The sequence below is a fragment of the Etheostoma spectabile genome, chromosome 24, assembly GCF_008692095.1.
Source record: "Etheostoma spectabile isolate EspeVRDwgs_2016 chromosome 24, UIUC_Espe_1.0, whole genome shotgun sequence".
Classification (NCBI taxonomy): domain Eukaryota; kingdom Metazoa; phylum Chordata; class Actinopteri; order Perciformes; family Percidae; genus Etheostoma; species Etheostoma spectabile.
The window spans coordinates 12,195,119-12,221,611 of NC_045756.1; the positions used below are offsets into that span (position 1 = coordinate 12,195,119).

At 42.6% G+C, this 26,493-nt stretch overlaps 1 protein-coding gene across 12 annotated transcripts in view; it reads left to right on the forward strand.

Moving 5' to 3' along the window:
• tns1a (tensin 1a) overlaps positions 1 to 22,384 on the forward strand; it is a 92,084-nt gene extending 69,700 nt beyond the window's left edge. For 5 of the 12 annotated variants that reach the window (XM_032506819.1, XM_032506809.1, XM_032506810.1 and 2 more), the window contains 18 exons: positions 4,367 to 6,052; positions 6,992 to 7,072; positions 7,619 to 7,782; positions 8,040 to 8,169; positions 11,477 to 11,551; positions 12,196 to 12,222; positions 12,589 to 12,670; positions 12,996 to 13,552; positions 13,644 to 13,730; positions 14,022 to 14,150; positions 14,517 to 14,612; positions 14,715 to 14,792; positions 15,742 to 15,813; positions 16,161 to 16,187; positions 17,120 to 17,288; positions 19,008 to 19,076; positions 19,170 to 19,199; positions 19,305 to 22,384. In XM_032506819.1, coding sequence (XP_032362710.1) covers positions 4,367 to 6,052; positions 6,992 to 7,072; positions 7,619 to 7,782; positions 8,040 to 8,169; positions 11,477 to 11,551; positions 12,196 to 12,222; positions 12,589 to 12,670; positions 12,996 to 13,552; positions 13,644 to 13,730; positions 14,022 to 14,150; positions 14,517 to 14,612; positions 14,715 to 14,792; positions 15,742 to 15,813; positions 16,161 to 16,187; positions 17,120 to 17,288; positions 19,008 to 19,076; positions 19,170 to 19,199; positions 19,305 to 19,434 — 3,689 coding nt within the window. In that variant the 3' untranslated portion in view covers positions 19,435 to 22,384. The remainder of the gene's footprint in view (positions 1 to 4,366; positions 6,053 to 6,991; positions 7,073 to 7,618; positions 7,783 to 8,039; positions 8,170 to 11,476; positions 11,552 to 12,195; positions 12,223 to 12,588; positions 12,671 to 12,995; positions 13,553 to 13,643; positions 13,731 to 14,021; positions 14,151 to 14,516; positions 14,613 to 14,714; positions 14,793 to 15,741; positions 15,814 to 16,160; positions 16,188 to 17,119; positions 17,289 to 19,007; positions 19,077 to 19,169; positions 19,200 to 19,304) is intronic. The other 7 variants (XM_032506820.1, XM_032506812.1, XM_032506813.1 and 4 more) reach the window with 6 other exon arrangements.
• The last annotated feature ends 4,109 nt before the right edge of the window (positions 22,385 to 26,493 follow it).

A 26,493-nucleotide genomic window follows, 5' to 3' on the forward strand; every position in this document is an offset into this window, starting at 1 on the left:
ATTCCACTACAGTGTCCGGCACCATAATGGCCTACCAGCCATGTGCTCATTGCTTTTTGGTAGTGATGACAAATGTGCCGCCTCAATCACCTTGGGGCTGTTAATCTCAAATGTATTAACTATGTATATAATCCTCATCCCAACTGGTGCATTTGATACAACAATAACAGTGGTTGTAGCACGTTGTCTATTTATAATAAACCATTGGCCACAGATGTTTAAATGGCTTTTTAATGGCCTTCAAGGCTGCAATGTGGCAATGAGACACTCAAGCGAACACTTAAGAGAATACAGCCAAGAGGCAGGTGGTTGTGTGTTGTTGTGTGTGGTGTGTTGTGTGTGTGTGTGTGTGTGTGTGTGTGTGTGTGTGTGTTGTGTGTGTGTGTGTGGTGTGTCTGTTTTGTGTGTGTGTAGCTCTGTATGAGCAATGATTATGGTCACTTTCACAAGAGAATGCACAGGTGTGTTGTGTGTGTGTGTGTGTGTGTTTGTGAGAGAGAAAGACAGACAAGTTTAACAATCACGTTCTTAGTACTTTACGTACAAATACTTCTTCAGAATCAGGATCAGGATACTTTATTAATCCCCTCAGGGACATTGTTAAATTGAGCCAGATTTGAATTTCATTGACTATGTAAATGAGTTGTGATAAGTTTGGCTTTGTCCTATGAAGCAGAGAGAAAGGCATGTTACTCTTTAAACACAGTAGGAAACAAGTTGTTAGCTATTTGTGTTAGCCAAGCCTTGGTGACTCAACCGATCTTTTTGGGGATCTGCTGCAGCCATTCATTCACATCAGAAGAAAGATATTTGTTCTATTCAGATGGAGAGATTCTTGTTTGTGTGCCAGTGACTGGATTTAATGCCAGACTGGAGGTCTGGACTCAGATCTGAAGCTCTCTGATAATGATGAGTTACCGCAAGTGATGCAGTGTTATATATTTTTGGTATGTCGGACATACCTTGATCACACTGTTCATATTTTAATGTAAGATCAAAAAAAGACCTATTCAGTATCGGTTATGGAGCTTTTGGTTGTATCACTCAATCCTCCTTAGCAGATAGGGTTTCCCCTGTTGTCATGGAAATATAGATGTTCAAATTTCCAATTTTAGAAGCACTTTAAAAAGTACTCAAACATGTTGGCCTAAACGATTGATCCTTAACTGTGAGTCAGTCCCTCCTGGGACATTTCTGTCTCCACTTTATTCTGTTCTGTTGGATGTAAGAATTCTTTGCAACTAATTGATTAAATTAGACATATTTCAGCGTTTTGGTGAATTTGCAAATCACTTTAAACTAGATAAATAGAGAAATGTACAAAACAACGTGTTTTTGTTTGGTTGATTTGGATTTAGAATATCAGCTAAAGTTGGTTTACCTTGCATGGCCGCTGGAACATCAAGCTAGAATTCCGGGATCACATCTCACACGAAAATCCATCTTGACTTCTGAAGTGTTTGACGTACCGAACCAATAAGCGTCCTGTGAGGAGCTACTGGCAGCTACAGCCGGTGTTTAGGCATGTATTATTTGAAAGTGCCAGCCCTTTTCCAAACGTTTTTCAGTGACGGCTCAGATGGTTCTGTGTTGACAAACCATCTGGCACGTCATCTTAAAAGGTGCCGGTTTAGATTGACGATACAGTGGAAACTATTTTAGGAAACATCCCCAACAGTGGGTACATAATTGAGACACCAAATCAAAAATAAACCAAAATGTTTCTTGGTAACACAATTATAATTATGGTGTTGCAGCAACATATTGGGACTCATACTCCAAAAATGTTACTTTGTGCATTTTGTGTTTTGTCGGTTCCTTTTTTTCTTCTATGAGCTATCTAGACATGTCCCATAACAGTGCTCCCCTTATTTAACCTCGGGATGGGGTTAACCGACAGCTGGAAAAAGTGTCACCCTGGCAAACGTTTTGTTTCGTTTTTGCCACAGAGCACTAAAAGATCAGCTTTTATCAACTAGAATAAGGGCATTCCCTGTTCTGTTAAAGGTCAGGAAGAGAGACAGAGAGTGTAAAAGACAGACGGAGCAAAGCCGGTGGAAAATACTTTGGATTATTTACATCCAAGTTCTTAAAAAGTAATAAAAATCCAGCTATTAAGGATTTATGCCTTGCAGTGAAAGCTTATTTTGCAAAAAGAGTGTAAAACCTGACCCTAAGTGAGGGGATCCCCTCTGATGACATCACCAGGCATGGGTGCTGCAGTCCTCGGCAAACATATGATGTGGGAGCTGTAGTTTATTTGACACGATGTTGCTTCACGGGCAGCAGGGAGGCGGTGGTACTGGCAGTGGTAGAGTCCCTCCCCCGCTGCCGGGAACAGTCACAGTTTGTCCCAGAGTGCCAGCTCACCCCTCTCGGCCGCTTCAGTGGTACGGCCCCGCCTCGCTCCAGTAAGGCACATGTTGGGTGATGAGAGGACATGAATCAGAGAGGACAGGGACAGTAAGAGAAGGAGTCCAGAGGCAGAAAGTTCAGTCACTAAGAGGGACTGAATAGGACTGTACAGACTGAAATGTTGCTTTCTGATCGCAGTGTAATTGACTGAAGAAGAGGACATATGTCATGATTTATTGAGAATTCTGAGGGTTGACCTACAGTACAGGTAAGGAGGATGTTCCTACTGAGTTTGTTATTTGTTATAGATATGTGATTGTGATTTGAAGAGTTTTGGAAAAAGAAGTCAAGTAATATCCAGATTTGGTTGTATGATGGCAAGAAATAATGATTAAGCTTTTTTATTTGGTCTTCAAAGTAACAAAATTTGTTGAAATTGAAATGATACCTTTGCCTCAAAAGGCTTTGGACTAAAGTGCAATTCCTCACAAATTAAACCCAACTCCTTGCTATTGACTCTCATAATGTTATTTCCTGTGCTCTCATTAAAAACAACCACAGGAGCAAACTGTGTTTACAACTTCCTTGCCTGCCTTTCTCCTTCTGGTTGCTACTGTGCCTGTGAGCTGTTGTTGACATGGGTTTTGAAATAGCTGTGGTCCAAGTGATTCACCATCTGTCCCAGGGGGTCGCTCAATTTGGAATATCCCACATATGAGCCAGCCACGGTCATGTATATGTCGCGTATCGCTTTGCAAATGTATACTGGATACGGGAAGCCAGTATTGATGTATTATCTTCTTCTTGTAAGCAAGTGTTGCCACAGAATAAGCCTGTTGCACGTGTGATTGTTGCGTTTCGTGGAAGCAAGTATAGTGTTTTACAGTTTAAAATAGTGCCCTGGCCTATAATTGAAGTGCGCATTGTGTGAATTAGAGTACTGTGCCTGACTTCTGTTTATGTGTTCACATGCCACAAATAAGTTTAGTTTTCTGTTTTCAACATTTCACCTTTTTAAAAGAATTAGGTATTTTCCCAATGGTTGCAATATGACTTTTCAACAAGGACCTTCAAATAACACATGAGAAGAAATTTCAAGTAGGTTTCTGATACTATAAACAGATTTTTCCCCATGCTTAATGTTTTTAATTGCTGTTGGAATTGTTAGAAAGTGTCCAAAAGTTTTATACTTTTCCTTTCCCTTTCCCTTGGTTTTTGAAGGACTGCATGGCACCTAGTGTTATTGTTGGAAAGTTTGTCATATGTAAAGTAACTCATCATTTCTTTATTTGGAGAACAGCCAAGCCAAAATACTTTGGTGCAGTTTTTTAGTTGAGTTAAAATATTGCCTTGCCCCATTTGCAACAAACTTAACACACCAAAAACAGATCATGAAAATAGGTCCATTCCTGTGAAATTATTCAATATATACTTTGATTGTGCAACATGTAGGCAATCATGTCAGTCTGGCTTTGCCAGCATGATTCAGCAGCCAGAAATCAACTTGAAGACAGCTTATGCTCTCTCAGTACAGTTTTCTGACTGGCTCACATACACCAGCTATTTCAGTGTGTTGGACTGGAGCCGGCATGGTTCACGTCAGACTATGTAGGCCTGCACTGAGGCGATGTAACAGGGGCTTCAGCACTGCAAATTGGCTATTAATAGGATTGGAGTGGCTATGTTGCTGGTGGCTGAGCTACATGCTCAGGGTCATAAAAGACAGATGCATAGGGGGGTCACTGTGCTTGTAATGTAAATGATTCTGTGCCATGCAAATGTGACTTGAAGCTTGGAGCCAGTAAAACTTAATTTACCTAGTTTGTTTGTGTAGACAATATGATTGAAGCAGGTTTCAAGCAGGTTTTGTTCTCATTCGAGTCATCTGCAGTTTAAAAGAGACAAATATGTCCCACTTTTTCGATGTTTTGATTCTGTTTATGGTGGGTATTGCATGAAAATATGGAATACTTGAGTCATTTCAGTATACGTCTCTTTATGTCTCTTTCAGATGCTGGTCATACCCAAGGTCCACTTGATGGAAGTCTATATGCCCGGGTCCGCAAGAAAGACTCCCTGGAGGGAGTTGTCACCATCAACAACCTCCCGGTCCATGAAAACCCCTTGACCAATGCAGAGAATTCGTTACAACACCCCAGCCATCCCCTCCAAACCACTGACCAGACCCTTCCTGTGACCGGCCACGCCTCCCTCCCTGCTGTCGACCACACCCTCTCCGTGAGCAGCGACTCAGGCAACTCTACCGCATCTGTCAAGACTGATCGTACTGATGAGCACAGCCAGTCCGTGCATGGCCCCGTGAACCACAACAACCCAACTGCGACCCACCCACCGCTCAGCCCACAGGAAAAAAGAGAGCTCGACCAGCTTCTGAGTGGCCTAGAAGCACCAACTTACCAACGTCAAGACTACCTGTCCACGTCCACCAGTCCAGGAGGAGGTGTCCGGCACCTGGTTCCAGCGCAAGTGCACGTCAACGGGGGCCACACCAGGTTAGTTGGGGCCCCTTCAACAGAGGAGCGTGAAACAGATATTCTAGACGACGAGCTGCCCAACAGCCAAGAGGGTAACAGTGTGGACAGCTTGGGCACACTCTCATCCTTAGAAGGCCAGGCAACACCGGCTGACCTTTACTATCAATCACCGACCCCTAACAGCCGGCAGAACGACCGACCCTACCTTGAGAGAGTTGTTCTTGGGGAAAAATTGAGCGAGATGCCTGTGCATGGAACACGTACGTCCACGACGATGCAAGAGAGGTCTGTGGACTCTGCATCACCACAGGGGGGATATAACAACTACCAGAACGGAGGAGGGATGTACCGTTCACAGTCCTTTGGGAATCCACCAGCCAGCAGCCCTGAGACTAACCCTAAACTAATGCCCAGAGCCCCAGAGAGGAGCACCAGTAGTCGAGAGGCTGTTCAAAGAGGTCTCAACACCTGGCACCAGTATAGCCTCCCAGATGATCCGTTTGGCCCTCCTCTTCAGTCAACCCATAGCTTGCCCCACTTCCCCAATTCAGCTTCGCAGCGGGACATTGAGCAGTCCATTGAGGCACTCAACATGCTCATGCTGGACCTGGACCCAATCAACTCCCACATGTCCAAGTCCCACAGTGCGCCTCCTGGGGAGAACAGCCTCAACTCCTCCCAGGTGCCCTTCTCACAGACCCTTGCAAGACCCTCATACCAAGCAGACTCTGCCATCCATGGTTTCAACAACTCTGGATCCGTCAACAACTCCTTTCATCAGCCACTGCGGTCGACTGGGAGAGTCTCAACGTTGCCCAACCAGAGCCCCGTGATGGAATCCCCGGCGTATTCTCCCCAGAGGTCCAACGCCGCCTACCAACACCAAAACACCACCCCAACACACACCCCAGAGCCCTACCTCCAAACACGCCAAGCAGCCCACCTCTACTCCACAGATCCCTCCGCTAATTTCAACCAACAGGTGCCAGTGAAGCCTGTGAACTCTTACCAAGGCAGTGTGGTTTCCCACTCCCCGGACCTGCAGGGATCGTCTCCTTATCCGGGCTACAGTGCCTCCTCCTCTCCTCTCCCTGCACTCACCCCCCAACCTAAGGATATGTCTTCTTCATCCTTGCCCAGAGAACAAGAAGCAGAGGAGGAGACGCTTAACTTGGAGGGCCTGGTGGCTCACCGTATCGCCGGTAAGGCTTAGAGTTATTATCTGAATGGAGATTGCCATGCAACAATAACGTAACTGTGAAAACAAATGCAGACGGGATATTCATTTTAGTTAGTAACACTAGGTTAATTAGATCAGGTTAATTTACCTTTCATCATGAAACAAATGGAAAAAAATGGAGGTAATTAAAAAATAAAAACTCTAAAGCAGTGCATTATGCTTTGAGAGTATGAAGCTTTAATCTGCTGTTACTGTTTTGTAAATAGGCTAACATCATACGTAGGGTCCCTAAAATTATACATACAACATGTGTGCATCCAAAATGCTGACACGGCTCACTCTATTGGACACTGTAGTGTATTTAGAGTTAATTTGGTAAAGTTTCAACCTCAGCTCAAGGCATCTTTACTCTCAATCAGCATGTTAGCAGTGCAGCTTTCATCATGGGGTTGCCATGCCAGAGGAATGACCTGTAGTCATAAAATTAGCTCTGCAGCTGAAATAAAGCAGTGCTGGTGATATTGGAGATGGGGATGAGAGTAAGAATAGCCAAAGCTTTTAGAGGCTTCAGCTTCCATGCATTGTCTGCATCCATGGATGTTCCCAGGCGCCCCCAGTGGAAAGAAGTTGTAAATTCCCCCAATTTAAAACAATTTTTAAACATCATCATTGACCCCACAGTTAAAAATCATTTCATCTTGCAGCTAAATACATGAATTGGACTATGAACGCGTTTTCATCTCATTTGACAGATATCTTTTCATTTTCTCTTCACTTTCATTAGATCCATTTCTGTTCTGATATGTCTTCTCCTTTTCTGTTTAATCCATCTCTCCGCTGTATGGACAACCCTTCCCAACATTTGCTTCTTCCACTGCACCTCTCTCACCTTCCTCCTCCACCTTTCTCCTCCACCTTCCTGCCCTCCATCCACCACCCTGACCTCCCTACCCGGGAACAGAGTACAACGCTCGTATTCGGGGCATCAGTGAAAGCATGACATCGCAACAATCTGACCGCCATCGCTCCTTTTCCTTCTCTGGTTTGTCCATACCTCGCCTTTATTTTCTGACTTTGTTTCAATGTATTTCCTCCACTTGTAAAATCTTTCCCTGCTTCCCAACTATTTTTTTTTAATTGTTTAAGCTGTTTTATGATCACTTTGTCATCAATTCCTGTTTTGTTTTTATTTCTCCTTTCCCACATTTTTTCAACTTTTTTTTCATTACATAATTCATTCTTTTTTCTCTCTCTTACTCTCTCTGTCTCTCTCTCTGTCTCTCTCTCTGTCTGTCTATCTGTCTTGATGAAGGCTATGTCCCGGCTTTGCTTTTAACGGTGGAGATTAAACCTACACACCAGCTAAGCTGAGCGCACAAAGCTGAGATTAAAAGAACATTGTTCTGAATGTTCATGTGTAGTTTGCTTTTCCACTTTTGATGGTTTATCTTCTCAAAAACAAAAAATCCTCAATCTCAGAAAACAATAAATAATCCCACGCTGTTGCAAATGCAAAATCAAAAGCCTAGTGAGTCAGTCACAGACGGTTGACAACTCTACATAATGAGTTTTCGGGGGGGGATTTCAGGGGTTCGCTCCAGAGGAATGACCCCGGAAGTGACGCAGGAGATGGGTCGACGTCGGACCACCAGTGAGGGACAGTACCAGAGCAGCCATGATAACATGTCGATGGTGGATTCACCAGACTTTGCCCACAATCTGGCTCTCAACCCCGGAGGAAGACCCAGAGAGGTCAGCATTCAGTTTTAAGTGTGTCAAACCAGATTAAAGTGCAGGTGCAATTTCCATATAATACTCTTCAAGAGACACTTTGAGTTTTGATGTCTGTGTTGCAAATTATTGCATGGCAGGATGTTCCTCATTTGCATACATTGCGTTGTGATTTGGACCCATTTTTACAATTTCACATGACCTGTGTGACAGTTTAGATGTCTAAATTGATGTTCTGGTATTTGTGTGAAAATCTGCCCCCTCTTCATTTCTTCCAGGGTACCATACACAGCTACCGGGAGGCGTTTGAGGACGATGGGGACAGTCCCATCTTTGGAGGTGGTGGTGAGAATTCCCCCCAAACCCCCAGCTTTCCTGTGTCGCCACAGACTCCGTACTTCAACATGTGTAGGTTCACCCTGCCTGCAGACTGGGGGGCACTCTCCAATCCTCTAAACACTGACTTTAATTTCTTTTTTGTGTTTTTATTATTTGTAAAAAAAAAATGTAAATCAAAAAAAGACCAAGAAAAACCAGGAAAGAATTGCATAATGAGATCAACAACAACTTTTGATTTTGTTTTGTACACATTTTCAAAATAGCAAGAACATGATCAAATACAGCACAAAAGCACGTGATCAAACCAAAATATAAAAGTAACAAACTGCAAAAAAAAAATCAGGACCTGTAAGAGCAAACTACATAACATAAACAGTCAAGAATGCAGTTTAAGTTGAGCTACAACAAGTGAACTAATACATCAATAAATACTAACTGATAGTTACTGGAGCAAAAAAATTGAGTCTCTCCTCATAGTCACAATCCTCCCATTCACTTTCTCTTACATCTGCAGCCACAGCACTTCATAAATATACAGCCCATAATGAGCTGCGGTTTTTACTCCAAAACCTACTATATAATTAGAGGAACCGCCCCTCTCCCCACTGCAGAATCAGTGTTAGTGTTGAGTCTGTACCGTTGTTACTCTGCGTCCCTCCCAACGCCTTTAGGGCCGCGCTCTTCATCTTGGCTTTAGGACATGCAGGTTTGCCCTTTTGACCCCAGGCCTTGTAACTCACCAGCTGCCTGTCCGCCCACAGCCAGCTCCCTGGAAAGAAACGCAACCCGATCCAGACGTGTGCCGTTGTGTCATTTTTGTTCTGGATCAGCAGTATCTCCGTGTCGAGATGCCACGCTGGCCAGGTCGCGGTGATGCTTCCTGCAGTAGTCTAAAGCTTCCTCCCAAGTCTTTCTCTTCCTCCCCACGACCACGCTGTAACAGAAGAAGAAAAATTCATAGCCCAGTATTGCATTGTGCCACGTATATAGTTATAAATTAAACCGTAGTCTTTATTTGGTCCATTGTCGGAATGACCCATTGCCCAGAAAAATGTGGACACCGCTCCACCTCCTGACCACGTCCATTTCTGTGTCTGTGGAGTTCCTTCCCAGGCCTATCCAGATGTACTTAGACGTGCCGTCGACAAGCCGCCGAAGACGTGCCTGCGTCGTGTGTATTTCTGATAGGAGCCAGGTCTGTGTGAAACAGCCGACAGTACACCTGGGCTTCATGCCACGTCTTTCTCTCCTCGATGTAGACATACTGTACTGTATGTTGCAGACACGCTCAGCAGGAGCAGGATGAAAGTGAAGGATTGATCCATCACTGGCGGAGGAGTCCTGCAGCACACTGAGGACATTTGGGGGTTTAGAAGATCTATATGCTGCAGTTAGTGACCCTTTATGTTTTGCATAGGGTGGACTCTCTCCTCCACTGAACTAAGCTGTGTTCAGGGGCGACATGAGAACACACAGCTGCACTACTTACTTCAGTCATGGTTACATAAAAAGATTGCAAACCAATTATTTGTACTAAATTTGTGAAGAATGATGAGTTAGAAGGGCAGCACTTTAAGATACACAGCAGTAAGTGGTAGTGCACATTTCACAGCACTCAAACTAATTTTGAATTTGCTTCAGGCAAAACATGAAGTGTTCAACACATGTTTTTGAATGACAAGGGGAACTTTCATTCTGTCATGTCTTTCCTTGGAAAGCGAATTTAGAGAGGGCAAATGTCAAGTGAAGTGAAAGGAAATTACATAATTACCTTCTTCCACTGGTTCTTCTCCTTATTCTCTTGTCTACTATTTCATTTTCTTTATTAAAAATGTGTTCAATCCAATACTTAGAAATATGGACAATTGACTAAAGTTAAATAATATTGTATCATAAGTAACGTGTGAATTATTATAGCAATTAGACTGCAGTAGTTTTTATTGTTTTTTTTTCTTTCTTTGCAATGTTGATGGCTTATTTGCAACCAGCCAATCAGCATAAGATACACATATTCCTTGTTTCCAGCAGTATATAGATGCAAACCTTTCTTATTTCTGACCACTGTTGCATGACCACTGTATGCAGCCTTGTGTTGTCGGGTATCTTGGATTCTCGTAGCACCAATGTTTTTTTGTTCATGATTTTGTCCGTGTTTATTTTTGACATTTCAAAATTATACATCAGATATACTACTGATTCGATCAAACCCTTGGAGACATATCTATTAGATTTCCAGACAGCGACCACCCTGTTCAGCAGGGCTTGTGGGACAGATTGCGTTGACCATGAGGATACTTTTGTAAACCAGCCCTGCCCCCTCTCCTGCAGTCAGTCCTGAGCACACACAGCTGTTGCAGTAAGAATCTGCTCTGTGGCACAAGCCTTCATACCTACCCCTCTCACCCCTCCCCATGCCACCTTAAGCACTACTTGTGCCCCGAATCCCTGTCATGCTATTGATGTGGATTCTTTTGTAAGTGGAGGATTAACTAAATGAAGAGTTCACTTCCAAAGTGCTGGATGTCCATTACCTGCAATATAAAGGATCTAATCCTTAAAAAAAATAATGTATTATGCCACATTGTTACTTTTGTAGCAATAACTGAGTGTGTTAAGATTCCTTATTGGCATCAATGGCATCTTCTTTTGGAAGTAACTTCTCAGTTTATTGGATGACTTTCAATTCTTTCACCACGCATGACAACATTAATATAACTCCTTCTTCAACCTTCATCCAGTGTTGTGGACTCATCTGGCCACAACCTAACCTGGACCCGGTCATTGTTTGGGTCGCAGCATGCTCTAAATTACATTTTCATGACTACATGTGTATTGTGGATGGATGCTCATTGACTCATTTTCAGCTACATCCTTAGTTATTAGTTTGGGGTCAGTTGTGCAGTTTCATTTTCTTTTCTTTTTTTAAAAGGGGCTACAAATAAGAATATTAAATATTTATAGGCGATACCTGACATTTGCATGTGAAATAATTCAGGTACTTCTAATTTTGAATATTGTCTCTTTTAGCAAATACCTGTTGTACTTTATATATCGACATCATCTATGTCATGTGGAAACATGGGGAAAAAATCACTCTAGCTTTACTCCTTTGGTCCTATACTACTTAGGCAAGAGATATACATCTAGTTAATGGGCCCTCTGACCTCAGACCTTACTATTTTCACCATAGAATGTTCTCCATGTAGCATTGTACTGATGCTAAAGTGAAAAATGTTTTTCTTTTATTCCTTACATTGATTGTTTTACATCCTTGCATGGCCTAAATGTACCATTCTCCTCCTACTGGCATCATAGTGGGATATGTTCTATTGTAACATTCCTTTACATTCTTCTTTCTTTCTCTTTTGCCCTGCAGCTCGCTCTCCTCCAGGTTTGACCAAGACTCCTCTGTCAGCACTGGGACTGAAGCCCCATCACCCGGGCGGATCAGGTCAGTTTACACACATTATGTATGATTTTTATTTCCCCCTCTTTATTTGAGTAAATGTCCTGTACATTTCCCCTTGGGTGATCCATTATAATCCATGACATTTTAAAAGTACAATGCAGACATATACTCCAATATGTAGATGTCATCCAATTTTCAACTTCTTTAAACTTCTTAACAAGCAGATATTTCTCTCATGGAGATCCCAAAGTTTCCAAAGATGCCCAGTTTTGGTTCAGTGTACACATCATTCAGCATCAGTAAAGAGATGGATGTATTTAATATCTCAAACAAAGTGGGTTTAAAGTAATGAACAACCTTAAAGCAACTTAAGAGGATCAAAACGAAGAAGAGTAGATAGTCAGAAGCTTTGTGCAGGAGACAGAGCAAGATCACTGCATCATACATCTGTAGCTGTGTAGCTGAGTGAGCAGAAATTGGCTTTAGCACTGGGATTGTTAGTGTGTGCTGCCCTCTGGTGCTCCAAACTGTTATTATTCATTCATTCAACGCTTCCACTAAATGCTGACAGCTTTTAACACACACCCTCCAGTTCTTGCTTTGCGCTCAAATTTGTCCTCCTTGTCTCCTCCTCTTCCACACATCTTCCTCTTCTTCTCTTGCTTCCTATCTATTCTTGCTGTCAGACTCTGATTCTAATGATGGAGAGCAAGGTAAGGGCAGCGTCTCTGCATCCGACACCTGCACAGTCTCCTGACACAGTCTCCGGCACAGTTTTTTGTTTTTTCAACAAACGAGCTTCACTGCAACCGAATGTTTTTCCTTTTCAGTTGTGCATCCCAGCATTCCTCAGAATCTTTGTTGTATTAAGAATGAAATTTGAATAATTTCCTACTTCTGTCACTCCAACTTTTTGTCTGATAACTGCATCCCATTTGGTTGTGCACAACAACAACAAAATTAAATGACACTAAGTTGAGCATAACTTTGTGTGTGTGTGTGTGTGTGTCTATGTGTGTGTCTATGTGTGTGTGTGTGCTTCTTTGTTTGTGTGCGTTTTGATGCTCTGTGATCTTCAGATAATCGCAGTTCTGTGGACTCTAGAGGACATCCGTTCAACGTTCCTCTCTCCTCCAGTAGTCCCATCCACAGCGCTGATGGGTGAGTGGGGAAAAAAGAAAAGTCCAGTTACTACTCTGTATCAGATTGGCATGTCGTTTCAATGTGCAACTGCAAAAGGGGAGCCCCAATAGTCAATCTGCATATCAACAGTTTCTTATGAGCAAAAGGAGCTGCCAAGCCTGGACAAAGCCAGTGTCATTTTAAATCAAAGTGTCTCATCAGTAAGGACATGCAGATATTGTTTATAGTCGCCTATTTCATTAATTGGTTGTGATGTTGTTGTGAAATGTAAAGAGGTTGACCCTTGATACAAAGTAAAGATGAAAAAAAAGAAAAATCTAATTTTGCTTTTTTTTCTCCGTAGAAGGAGGATTGGTTCTTCGGATGGCGCCCCACACAGCCCTGTCCCCTCCTACCCCCACAGACCCGCCTCCCCCGAGGGCTCCCAGGTCAACATCATGGGCGTCCACACCATCCCCGGCAGCCCCAACACCCTCCATCGCACCGTGGCCACCAACACACCGCCTAGCCCTGCCCTCCAGAGACGCTTGGGTCAAGCCAGCCCCTCATTGGGCAGACACCCTTCTCCAGCCGGCGTCCCCACCAGCCCTCTGATTGGTCGAAACGTTAAAACAGCAGCCGCTGGTGTGCCTCCCAGCCCCCTGATGGGGCGCCGCACGGCGGCGAGCGGCCACAGCACGCCCGATGAGCTTGGTGCTGCTTCTCGTCAGTGGAGCGCCCAACCTCTTTCTACGCCTGCCTTCCCCGTCTCCCCACAGCTGCCGGAGAAGAGGCACATGTCCAGCGGTGACGCAGAGAGGACGGACAACAAGAACCTGACGCCCACCCCGGTCAGCGGTAGCAGCACGCCAAACCTGTCTGGCACGCACACCCTCCCCGACGTCTCAAAGTCCATATATGGTAAGATGCTGAAACAAGTTGTGAGAGTTTACCACGCAGAATGTTTGTGTCCTTCTGGTTCTCATTTCCCCCGTCTCTTTGGTCCAAACAGATGGTTATCCAGACATTAAGATGAATGTCAAGTTTGTCCAGGACACTTCAAAGTACTGGTACAAGCCAGACATCACCAGGGAGCAAGGTGAGCGTTAGATATTTCAATCAACCCACCGCTATGAATTTATTGATCGCAGTGAAAGAGAGTAAAAAAGCAACGACAGCCGTTCTACACTAGAATGTGTATTCCACCTTTATCTTCTCTGCCCTTCTGTTTATTCCCTTGATGTCCTCTCGTCCATAAATCAATGCCCCTCGTTTTGTTTTCCTCTGGTCATTTCCCTGTCTGCCTCATTCTTTTCAATCTTTTCTTCCTCCTGCTTCTTCTTCTTCTTCTCATCCCTGTATTTGCCTCCTTGGTCTCTCTTTCTTTCAGCCATTAATGTGCTGAAGGACAGGGAGCCCGGGGCGTTCATCATAAGGGACAGCCATTCCTTCCGCGGAGCCTACGGCCTGGCCATGAAGGTGGCCTGCCCCCCTCCGACCATCCAGCAGAACAAAAAAGGTAAAGAATGGCAGCATGGAAGATTTATATTGAAACAGTATCAGACTTTTAAAAACAGTAGAATAAAATAGAATAGAATGCCTTCATTGTCATTTTACACAAGTGGAGTACCTGTACAATGAGATTGAAGCAACCCCTTTACAGTGTCAACACGAAATATAAAAAATATTAAATACATGTAGTGCAGAAGAAGAAGAAAAAAGAGAGGGGGGGGATAGTGGTGCACAGATCCTGAGAGCAGCATTATACATATATAAAATAGGAAGAAAGATAAAAGGTTTGAATACACGTCATGCAAAAATATAGTTTGGTGTATCAAAAATAGCTTGGTGTATCAATTGCTCCCATCTTAATATTTCTTCCCAGTTGGTGACATGACTAACGAGCTGGTGAGGCACTTCCTGATTGAGACGAGCCCCAAAGGCGTGCGTCTGAAGGGTTGCCCCAACGAGCCCTACTTCGGTAAGGTTATAGCTCTGTTTGTGACTCCGGTCTTGTAGATCAGCATTTCATTTGATAATAAAGTGATCCACATTAAGAGAAAGATTCCTTTTGTGTTTGTAGGTTGTCTTTCCGCTCTGGTGTACCAGCACTCGATGACTCCGCTGGCTCTGCCCTGTAAGCTGATGATCCCCGCCAAAGGTCAGCTTCTCACTCCAGTTCTTGGCTGAATGCTAATGCCGTTAATTGCAATTTATTTCAAAAAGAGAGAAAATTCCACACACACACTTACTCCCACCTGCAATTTGGTTTATTTAGTCGGTCAACCTTTTGGTCACAAGGACCTTTCTCTTTTTCAAGACAAGTAGAAGTTGGGTGACGTGGTCTGATGATCCACAGCTATGTTGGAGGACAATCATAAAATACCACATCCCATCTGATAAGAACAAAACATTTTAAAGTCAATGATACATACAATACGCAAGACAAAACTCAGGTATATCAGACATGAATGACACAGCCATCACACGCCTAGCACACACAACAGCAGCTGACACAGACCGTCCCCTAAATCCATCCAGTCACAGATACAGAGCACTAAACTGGACTAACGCCTAATTCAACCGCATCACAGTGCTGAACCAACTGTAATACCGCCACCAGTTTTGATGTGTGAAATTTGATGCGTCTATGTGCGTGTCCTAATGTGATGTGTTTTTTTATATGTGTTGTTATGCTATGGAACATGAAAAGAAGATGTCTGGAAGACCGATTATGTCTATGGTAAAATAAAGACTATCTCCTACATAACTGCCCTTAACGTCCCAAAAACTACGTTTTCTTTTGTTTCTCTGTATTTTCAACAAACATAAAAAATCCGTCTAGATTTTAACACTGCACCACGTGAACACGAGCACCATCTTTTTGTCCCTGTAGATTTCAATAAACATGCAAAAACACATCAGTTGGCTCCAAAAGTCAGTGTAAATGTTAAACCGCTGCAACCAAGGAAACACAGGCAACATCTTTTTTCAACTGTGGGGGAAGTAGTTCCCACACCACCACAAAAGAGATGAAGCAAATGGTGTGTGTGTTGCTTTCTATTCATGTTAATAATCTTTCCTGTTATTCTCTATTCTGTCACTCACAGACCCAAATGAAGAGGCGTTGGAGCTGGCCACACCGACTGATCCAGTTGTTGAACTTCTGAAGCAGGGAGCAGGTAAGCTGCGTCTAACAGGTGTATAGTCCTACAGTGTCCGTTGGCCAATTCAGCTTCTTCATTACATCAGAAAGCATCCATGAATAGCCTTTTCATGGAGTAACAGGGACTTTATGAATGAGATAAAAACAGAAACGAATATTAATGCAGGAGATAGAGTACTGATTAAATGCATTGCCATGTAACAACAGCTTATTGAGTATTAAGTTGACTTTCCAAACCAAAGAATGAACAATAAGTAATCTATGAAAACCAGATTTATTGCAAATCCCAACACATTTTTATGGTTTCTACAAACCTTTCATTAATCCGTAATATGCTCACACATTGTAACCTTTACCTTACAGTTCAGAAGGTTCCTGAGGACGCCCATGGTAAATACTGCTCTGCTCTGCTCTGCTCCATCATGCACTTTGACTGAATGTGAATGTGGTGAATACTGATCTCTAGGGCTGGGCAATATATTGATATCATATCGATATTGTGATCTGACTAGATATCGTATTTGATTTTGGATTTTGTACTGTCATGATATGACATAAGTGGTGTTTTTTCCTGGTTTTACAGGCTGCATTACAGAAAAGTTATGGACATTTCTGAACTTTGTTAAAGCACCGATTGTCAACCCTAGAATGTCGATATCGAGGTTTTTGGTCAAGAATATCATGATATTGGATTTTCTACCTATCGCCCAGCCCTACTGCTCTCACAGAGACAGTTAAATCTAAGTGAAAGTGAAACGCATGCACAATATATACTGAGAATCCTAGTCAATTGTAGGAGTGGGAAAAATAATCGATTCTTAGATGCATCGTGATTCTCTCTAGAAGGATTCCATGCTCATTTCTGATAAGTTAATGATCAAATTTGGGATAATGGACAACAACTTAGAGTGTAGGCAAAAGTGCATAAAAAACACTCTAAAAAGGCCAACATTTGGTATATATACACATGATCTAATTAGACATACAGTACATAAAACAATTAGTCAAAACCCGTATTGGCTGTTCATCTACTTTATCAGCAAATATATGCATGGAAATGTACATAAACAAATTGTTGCATGGAGATGCATCGGTGACGGGTTTAGAATCAAATTGTTGGCCTCTGAATCAAATCGTGAGATTCCCACCCCTAGTTAATTGCTCATCTAGTTACCAGCTGTCCTGTGCATGAGACACTTAACTAACACAACAGTCATCATTGGAAGCTTTTACAAACACTTCCATCCGCTTACATTGAACTGCATGCACATCGTTTTCCCCTTTTATTCGTTTAACTGTGTCTCTGTGTTCTTTACCTCTAGCGTGCAATGTTTTCTACATAAACTCGGTGGACATGGAGTCTCTCACGGGCCCTCAGGCCATCGCCAAGGCGATCGGTCAGACACTAGCGACCAACCCTCTGCCCGACGCGACCACCGTTCACTTCAAAGTGTCCACACAAGGCATCACGCTCACCGACAGTCAGAGGAAGTGAGTCCACATGCGTAAACCTGCGCTCCTGATTTTTCCTTGGTATTGTGTTATCCCACATTTAAACTCCCATTAGAAAAGAAGAATTTAGGACTAGATGAAACCCAGTGCAGTTACTACCATGATGGTAAAAACACCAAATAAGAGGAAAAGATTGCTAAAAAGAAAGTCTTACTTACTGGGGCGACCCCAAGGTGATTTTGAAGAAGACGCAGTGGCAGGCAGCCAAACTGAAGGATCGATGTGCACTTAGTTTCGCTTTGCCAGACCTTCTTCCAAGGTGCTGTGGAGGAGGATCTGGTGAGTCCACACAGCATTCCAGGATGGGAGTAAAACTTGCTCTGTAAAAATCCAATGTGAAAGAATTTCTCCCATCTAGCATTGAGATCATATATTGCAATCAGCTCTATCGTGCCATGCAGTTCAAAGTACATATTACAACTACGGTAGCCATCACTCTTCAAATAGCCTTTTTCTTTTTGTGAGCTAAGAAGACTCCAGTTCCTGAAATTTGGATTTTGAATACGTGTGGACCTCCATGTTTCCTTCTTCAAAACTTGCAGGGGGCGGGAAGTGACGATACCCATTAGCAGCATTAGCAGTGAAAGTTGGAATTGATGGTGGTGGTAAATATTCAGGAAAAATGACAAGTTTGTGAACGGGCAACACCGATTTTGATAATTAACAACTAGACACGTTACACACCTGGATCTTTCAACCAATCACAATCATCTTGGGTGGTGCAAAGCGCCGGACGGAACCGCGGTGCCGCTGCAAAATCGCCTCGGGAAGGAACTTGTTTTGTATGTGTATGTTCAAAAGTTGTTTTAGTCGTGCAACAGGAAACTCCGATTGGACAGATAGTCTAGCTAGCGGTCTGGATTTACCCTGCAGAGATCTGAGGACCAGGTAACCATAGTCCTCAGAAATCCACCAGAGTTTAGAATGCCAGCAAAAAGAAAGCAGAAGGTAACGGACATCTGGCCGAATGAAGGACATCCGTGGGCACCGGAGCAATCCCGGGACTGGAACGTTGTAGATATAGTCTAATGTGCACTCAGATTGTCTCAACAATACTGTATGCCATCAGAGTAACTGAAAACATGCTTCAATCCTGTGAAAATCTTACACATGGCGGCTTTAATAGATGCAGAACAACGCTAATAACACTTATGATAACTTGTTGTTGAAATTCTATTTATTAGAAGTAACCCCTTGAGATGCAGCATCCCGTTTTTGAGAGAGTCCTCAACGATAAATAAATGTAAAGTACAATAGAGAAAACATCATAATCAGTTAGTAATAATCTAGTTTGAAGCAGAGCAAGAATCAAGCGGGATATTAGTAATATTATTAGAAGGGGTGTTGTCATGGTGTTGTGTAGAGTTATGGACAGGATTATGGATTATTCCAATCGGAGGGGGGCTTTAAACCTAAAGGCTTTCTCAGCTGTAGTTAAAGATGCAGCAGGGACAGAAAACAAGTTGTGTAGAACGTCTCAAGTGGTAGGTAGAGGAAAAGAGTACCATGCGCTGTTTTACATAACGAGGGTAATTGAAATGTATACATTTAGAAAATAAACTGCAACCAGTGCTGATGTCTTCGGTAGAGCAGGTTCTTCTACGTACAGTGATTCGATGATGAGTTGTGAAAGGACATCCAAGAACAAAAACCCAACTTGTGTGTGTGTGTGTGTGTTCTTCATTTCTCTTGCTGCAGACTTTTCTTCAGACGACACTATCCCATCAACACGGTGACCTACTGTGACATCGATCCCCAGGACAGAAAGTAAGGAACTTCAGCACCTGTTTTCTTCTCCCAATATCGATCACTGAAAACTACTTTTTGTTCGTTTCATTAAAAATAATTTTCTTCCTATAGATGGGGCAAAGAAGGCGGTGGGTCCGTGAAGTAGGTTTATATACTTTCTATAATTATCATTCGTTTTCAGGTAATTGTTGTGCCAGAATAGCAGACAAATACTAACTGCAATGTCTTTGTCTCAATCCAACCCAGGCTTTTTGGATTCGTGGCAAGGAAACAAGGAAGCACAACAGACAATGTCAGCCACCTGTTCGCCGAGCTGGACCCAGATCAGCCCGCCTCCGCCATCGTCAGCTTCGCCTCCAAAATGATGAAGCGGTGAAACCCCTAACGTCCAAATGGCAGCGGCCATTTTTGAAATCTTCCTTCGTCAATGGTGTCTTTTTTTCGCCAGGACTCGATGACGTCCTTAGTTCTGTTTCCTGTTGTTTTTTTTTATGTTTTTTTTTTGTTTCTCTCTTTTTCTCTCTGCCTTGCTGGTTTGTCTCGGTCTTTTTTGGAAGAGTCTCTATTTAAAAGGACTTGGCGTGGATCCAGAGTGGCGCTAGGGGATGTGTGGTGTGGAGCTGGGAACGTGGCAAACATAAAGGCAATCGAAGGGAGAACATGTTCTAACTGGGGAACCCGTGGAGGAAAATGCTAACTAAAGACTAAAGGAACAATGCTGAGTTTAGTCGAGGAACACGTAAGGACTCGTACGTTTCAGGGTTTTCTGTTTGTCGTTTTCTGTTGATTGATTTACCAAAGGTAGTTGCAATACAAGTGCAAGAATGACGTAGCTATTAAGCCATTATTATTTCCTCTTTTTAAAAGATGAAGTGTTGCTCCAAAAAAAAAAAAGAAAAAAAAAAAGAAAAGAAATACGGTTTCTTCTTGAACTTGTCTTCAGGAAAAAAGTTGGCCTTGATGGCTTTTTAGCAAAACAGTGTCTGAAGACCTTATGCATGTTAGCTTGATCTTTAAGCTTGGTTCTTCTACCTTCCACAAAAAGTCTTGTGAAATCCTTAGAGCGGTCATTTCTGGGTCTGTTGTGTGTTGGAAAGGGCTCTGCAGTGAAACGTCGACTGATCTAAACTGCGCATAGCAAACCAGACTTTGAAAAAACAAAACAAAACAAAACAAAAAAGAAGCCACGCTAAAGGTCACTGCACTTTGTGTCAGTTGCACACTCGCATCACCTCGGCCTCCCGTGGTCCGAGCCTGATCTCTCTCTCTCTCTCTCTCTCTCTCTCTCTCTCTCTCAAACACATTTGATTTCTTGGAATCAGCGAGCTCCTGACAGCATGGCAGACGGAGAGAGGATGGCGACCACGAGATGGCGCCACTCGTTCAGGCTTGGACCCGATGGACTTGCCCATCAACCAACTGCTTGCAGTAGCGGATCTGTTCATAGACGCTGCCACTGAAACACACTGGAAATCACCAGGGACTGGCCCAATGACCTGGACCTATGCACTGTTCTTTATGCATGTTGTTGTCCCGAATTGCACCCTCCTCCCTCATAGCTACATTCAACATCACTGAAAACATTCTATGCTGTGTGCTAAAAATGACTTTAAAAACATGTAGACACTGAGGTTGAATGAATTGTCAAAGACTGCATGAAATAGACAACAATTTTTGTACTCTCCTATGAGTCCTGAAAAGAAGTAGACAACCCATTTGTTGAAGTAGTCACATGATGGTGAGATGCTATATTTTTACTTATTCTTTCTTTTATTTTTGGTCCATTTGAGCCAGGTTTACCTTTCACTGTATCGAGGACAGTCCGGTCTTTGTTTTTTTTCCCTTCCACAGTGTCTTTAAAATTTCAATTTAGATACCTTTTAGGGCAAAGAAAAAGAAGAAGGGGAAAAAAAAAAAAAAAAAGGAGTTTCCACACTGTGCGCAAATGCCTGCTTGTTGAACACATGCTCAACCATTCACAATAAGCTAAGGAAAATTGATATTGATATAAATGTACATAGATATACTACTTTGAAAGGTGACATAGCGAAAAAGTATTTATTTTTGTTGCTTTGGTCCCTCATGATTACTCATATATACATATATTGTACAGTCTAGATAAAGAAGATTACCTAATGCGTTGAGGAAAAAAAAAAAAAGATATACTTATTTTGGCTAATGATTTCAAGGTCTGACGATTTTGAAATGTGTTTGAATATATGGTGTACATTACTTTGTACATGTATATGTTTTGTTTTTCGCCTCGTCATGTTTTTCTTTTCTTTTTTTGCGTTGTCTCAGAACGAGGTAGGGCATGAATGGGATGGAAGCGTCTGATTTGCATGGACAGAAGCGTTTTGAGTGCGTTTCAACAGCTGAAACGAGCTCCTAGAAGCAAATGCGTTGTAGCTGATCTTGAGATCTTTTAGAAAAAGGGAAGCACGAATAAAAAGTTCAGAAGCCAACCTCAAATGCAATATGAAAACAGCTGTATGCACCCCATAGTTACAAGTATCATTTTTTTTTGCCAAAGATTCAAACAATTTACATCTATGCTGACTGGCTGTATGTGGCTTTTTACGTTCAACCGCTAGTCCGTTTCCATTTTTTTTGTGTTCCACATTACACACACCTCGCTCAGCTTTAGCTTTTATGAAAGTTCAACCCGCCAGGACACACAGAAATGTGTGTTACATTGGCCAGCAACAGTAAGTAGCGCAGGGGCCCTCGGGTTTACACAGCCAGACATTCAGCTGCAGATGACGAAAGCATGGAATTTTTTTTTTTTTTCATTACGAATTTGTTTTTGCTGGTGTCTCAACGCAAAAAAAAATGTGTCCACCTCCATCGCCTATTCAAGAGAGAAAAAAAGGTCCGCTGTGTAAAGTGTGTAAACAAAGCACTTACATTCACAAAACCAAAAGAAAATTCCACATGGGTGTCATTGCTGGAGGTAAATGACGTCAGACGCGTCTCACCGGGATGCTAAAGCTCCGTAGCTTCGGCTTCGGCAGACCGCCAAAGGTGTCTCTCCCGACCCTCTTGAAAGTCTCTGATTTATTTATTCTTATTTATTCTTTTCTTATTTTTCCTGATATGTTTTAAAAAAAAAAAGAAGAAGAAAAAAACACTTGTTGCATTGTCGCATCATCACATTTTTGGCAGTTTTAACGGTCAGTGTCAACAACGTCTGGAGGAATGTAGCCTACGGTGGCGCTTGATTGAGAGCAAAGAGGTACAGTGCACTTAAATTGAGCTTGATGCCATTTGTAGTCATTTGGAAGGAAAAATAATAACAAAACATAAATGTACTCTACATTTAAAAAAAAGAAATTAATGGCATTTTACCTGTTGGCTTTGAGTCAAGAGTTACCTTGTTTCAGTGAAAAAGAAGTGATTTCTGGGACCCCGATGTACAGATGGGACTTGTTGTATGAATGTGAACTATGAATGTACAAAAGGGTCTCAGATTTTGTTTGCGCTTATCATTTACATTATATTGTCATGGCTTACCTGTTCCTATGGAGAAAAAAAAACAAAACATTAAAGCAATACAAATCAGTTACATTAAAGCTATTTGGTTTTTGTGACTCGATAAATGGGTTTTTATAAAAGTCTTGAATCAGGATTTTTCTGCCAAAAGTATGCTGCATCATTTCTGCGATTTCCTTCCAATCCTATCCAGTCCTTCTTATTTTCAGCTTCCCTGTCAGGTGTGCAGAAATCACCTCGTTAGGTTTCATGTGTGACACCTTGGGGAAGTTCATTTAAAGAGTGTCTGCCTCTCAGCATGCTGTCCTCATGTTAACAGTCCTGTGAAAGTCCTTCAAATATGTAGAATGTGGCATACGATAAACGATTTTGGTCACAATTCCATAAGCAAAACTCTTCAAAAATCCAGACCTTCTTCTCACATAAAACAATTTTGCACCGAAGGAACGTGTGACTGCTGGTTTACCCGCTCCATTTTAAAGTGAATTGAAGTGAAAGACAAATGTTTCTCATCTGCAGCTGCTCTTGCAGGTGTTTATTAAGTAATGGAAATGCTGGGAACACACCATAACAGCAATCAGTCATAGAAAATGTGATGTTTGGCAGTGCACAAATGGCAAAATTTAGATAAAAAAACAAACATTTATTGATGAGTTTGAGCCTGTTTTCTTTAAGCCTCTCAATGCTACAAACAGACCGTATAAAACAGGCTACACATCAGTTTATCTACTTCTCTTTTTACACTATCGATTTTTTTTTTTTCTGGGTGGAACATGTGCAGAGTCTCAGGAAATGATCTAAAATATTTGGGGTTTCCAACTTTTATTGTGGGCATGCCTACTAAATTTTTAATTTTGTTCTTTTTTCAGATCTTTACTAGTTATCTATTTAATTCCCCATTTTGAGTAACTTACTGATTTGAGTTTCAACCACAACCAAAAAATAAAACACTCTTAAATCAAACAAGCAAAACCAATTGATAACAGGTGTGTGTGTGTGTTTGTGTGTGTGTGTGTGTGTCTGTGTGTGAGAGGCCTAGCCACTCTGATTGAGCCACTTGGGGGAAATTCAGAGTCAACAAGGCAGCTCTCCAAGCAGTAGTCCGCGTGCTCGCTGTTTGATTCCAAGTTTAAGGACCGAGCCCCACCACGCCTGAGACCGACCAGAGTCAGAGGCATAAGACACGGACACAGGCAATAAAGAAATATTATGCAAACTCTGCGAGGTTCTCACGGCTGCAGACAGTATTCAAACTCCCAAATATGCATGACACACTTCCCCCTTGACAAATTACATACGCACTGTTGTTCCCTGCTTCGCCGGGGCATATTATGAGCTGTCAGGGAGGTACACTCTCACCAAGTGCATCATGGCTCTCTTGGCTCGGTTGGGGCTTAGTTCCTACTGCATATACGCTACATTCCCTCTCAAAGCAGACAGATAAGTGATTTGATTCAACACCTTTATTTGAACAAAATCCCATTAACAGAATAGTTTTCTGCGGCTGTGGATCCACTCCAGAGCAATAGGTCAAAAGGTTTCCATTAAAGTCAATGTGTGTGTTTTCACTGACTGCAGAACAGCTGCGTCCCAGCTGCGTCCCAGCCCCGTTCCCGCCCCGTCCTAGCTCCGTCCCAGCCCCGTCCCCGCCCCGTCCTAGCTCCGTCCTAGCTCCAGCGATTGCCGGACGCCGGAGAGCTCCGCAGCAATTCAGCACACAACAGATTGTGCGGAACAGGAAGTCGAAACACAGAAACAAAATAAAACCGGTTAGCATTATATTTCCTTGCACTACACCTTGAAAACGTCATAATGGGCGGAGACAGGCCTATAGTCAACAGGTCAGGGGTTTTGCTGTTTTGCAGTTCTGTTTATAGAAACTACATCCTGTTACATCGCACGATCATACGTGAACTTGTGAGATCTCGTGGGTCCTCTTGGTGACTTCAGCAGTCAGTCATGGCCGCAGCCGATTCCACAACAAATCCAGACCTGGTGTGCAGGGGAATCGGACTGGGGGGGGGGAAGGGGACTGAGTACCAGGGCCTTCATGTGAGGAAGTCCAAAAAGATGCTAGAATGATGCGGGGAGGGGCCCATAGAAAAGACCTTTCTAGAGGGCCCAGAATTTTGTGCTACGCCCCTGCGAGTGGGTGTTGAAGGACGGCAGATCACGGGACCCACAGCGGAGCCGATCCGCAGTTGGTGGAAATGGCGGGTAACGTCAAAGAACGTTCGCAAACGTCAAACACATTGCAATGCTAACTATGGGCGGGGCTCTCGAGCGCATTTCAACCAGATCACTTTCTCCCTTGACGGACACGGTTGTAAAACTGTGTGTATGTGCGCACGGCTGCTCCAGAATTATTGGCGCGATTCACACAATCGTTACTATCCTCTTGTTTTTCAACGTAAAAATAAACAAATAGAAGACTGTAGAGCAGATCTGCGCACAGCACAAGAGGCCAAGGTAGGCTACAAGTTAAATATGAAATCCAAAAGATTAGTGGTGATGTTGGCTGAATTTTCTTAACACACAGTATGCACAACATGTGTAGATTATTTTAACAACAAAAACACTTGTGTTGCATGGAATTGTTTCAATTTAGTTTCTCCAATCCGTGGTATGTGTAAAGTAGCATATATACATATATATATACTTTGAGAACTGCTGTTCAGTGGACTCGTTTGGGGACAAATTTTATATTTATTTTTGATGAATTTGTATTTTATCGACATGAAACTAATTATTTTATGTGGATGAATTTGTCTGTGATTTATCAGATTTACCAATTGTTATCATTTCTGTTGCTAATCCATTATGAACAATAGTAAAATCAAACTGCTTGCAAAACACTAGAGAGAATTAGACGTTAGAAGTAGGGGTGCAGGGGTTTCTGTATCAAGGTCTGATGATTCTTATTGCAAAAGTTCTGATTCAGTCAGGAATAGGCGTGTTTTAAAATATAAATAGTTAATTACAGACTGTGTGGGCACACACAAGAAGCCCAATCGTCCTTTACAAAATTCACAACATTTACAATCACTACAATATGCAATCATAAAGATCAATGTATATTATGGAATTGTGGCATTAACATGTGAATTCTTTGGGGGCCGTGTCCCCAATTTGAGGTTGGTGAAAGAAAATTCAGATTTTCTTTCCCTTGGAAGTGATTTCAGTGTTGAGCCACCCCTTTCCCACCACTTTTATGCAACACATGGCAAAAGCATGAACCAAAGTGCGCAGTTGAAACGTGTAAAGTCTGTGAGAGGCATCTCACCCAGATCTGACCTTTCTACACACACACACACACTGTCGTTTTGGAAAAACCTGACCTTTGCACATGCACATGCCACGGGACTGGGAAATAAGGGAAAATTCCCACTCTGCACTTATCAAATGGAAAAATCAACCTGCTTGTTTTGGTTTGCACTCCACCTCCTCCATGTTTTGTTTTTCACCTCCCAAAGCAGACTTTTTATTTTCTTCCATTGAAACCAAATTGCATGAGAGTCATAGGCTTAATCTTCTGTAGATGCTTGAAAAAAGAACAGCAACAGGTGCTTATTGCACGTGACGGCAAATACATAATTGCCTTTTTGCTCACCCCGAACAATCATGACATGATTATATTGTCAAGTTGGTGATGGATCTTTTAGGAAATGATTAATAGCTCATCAGTGATCTTCTCTTTTTCAAATATTGGTTCTGCCAGTGGTGATCTTCTCAGGAGAAGCTCTGATTTAGCCCACACTCCTCACCCCTGTCATATCCGCGGTTCGAATGATTCCCCAGAGGATTTCCTTTGGATAAAAGTGCAGGCTAATTAAGGGTGAAACCGTACACTGGCCTCACATGCATACGCTGGTCAGAAAGAGGTCAGCGCTCAGCTCTGAAACAGGCCAGCTGTGCTCCCGCCAAAGTTGCAGAACAGGCCCTG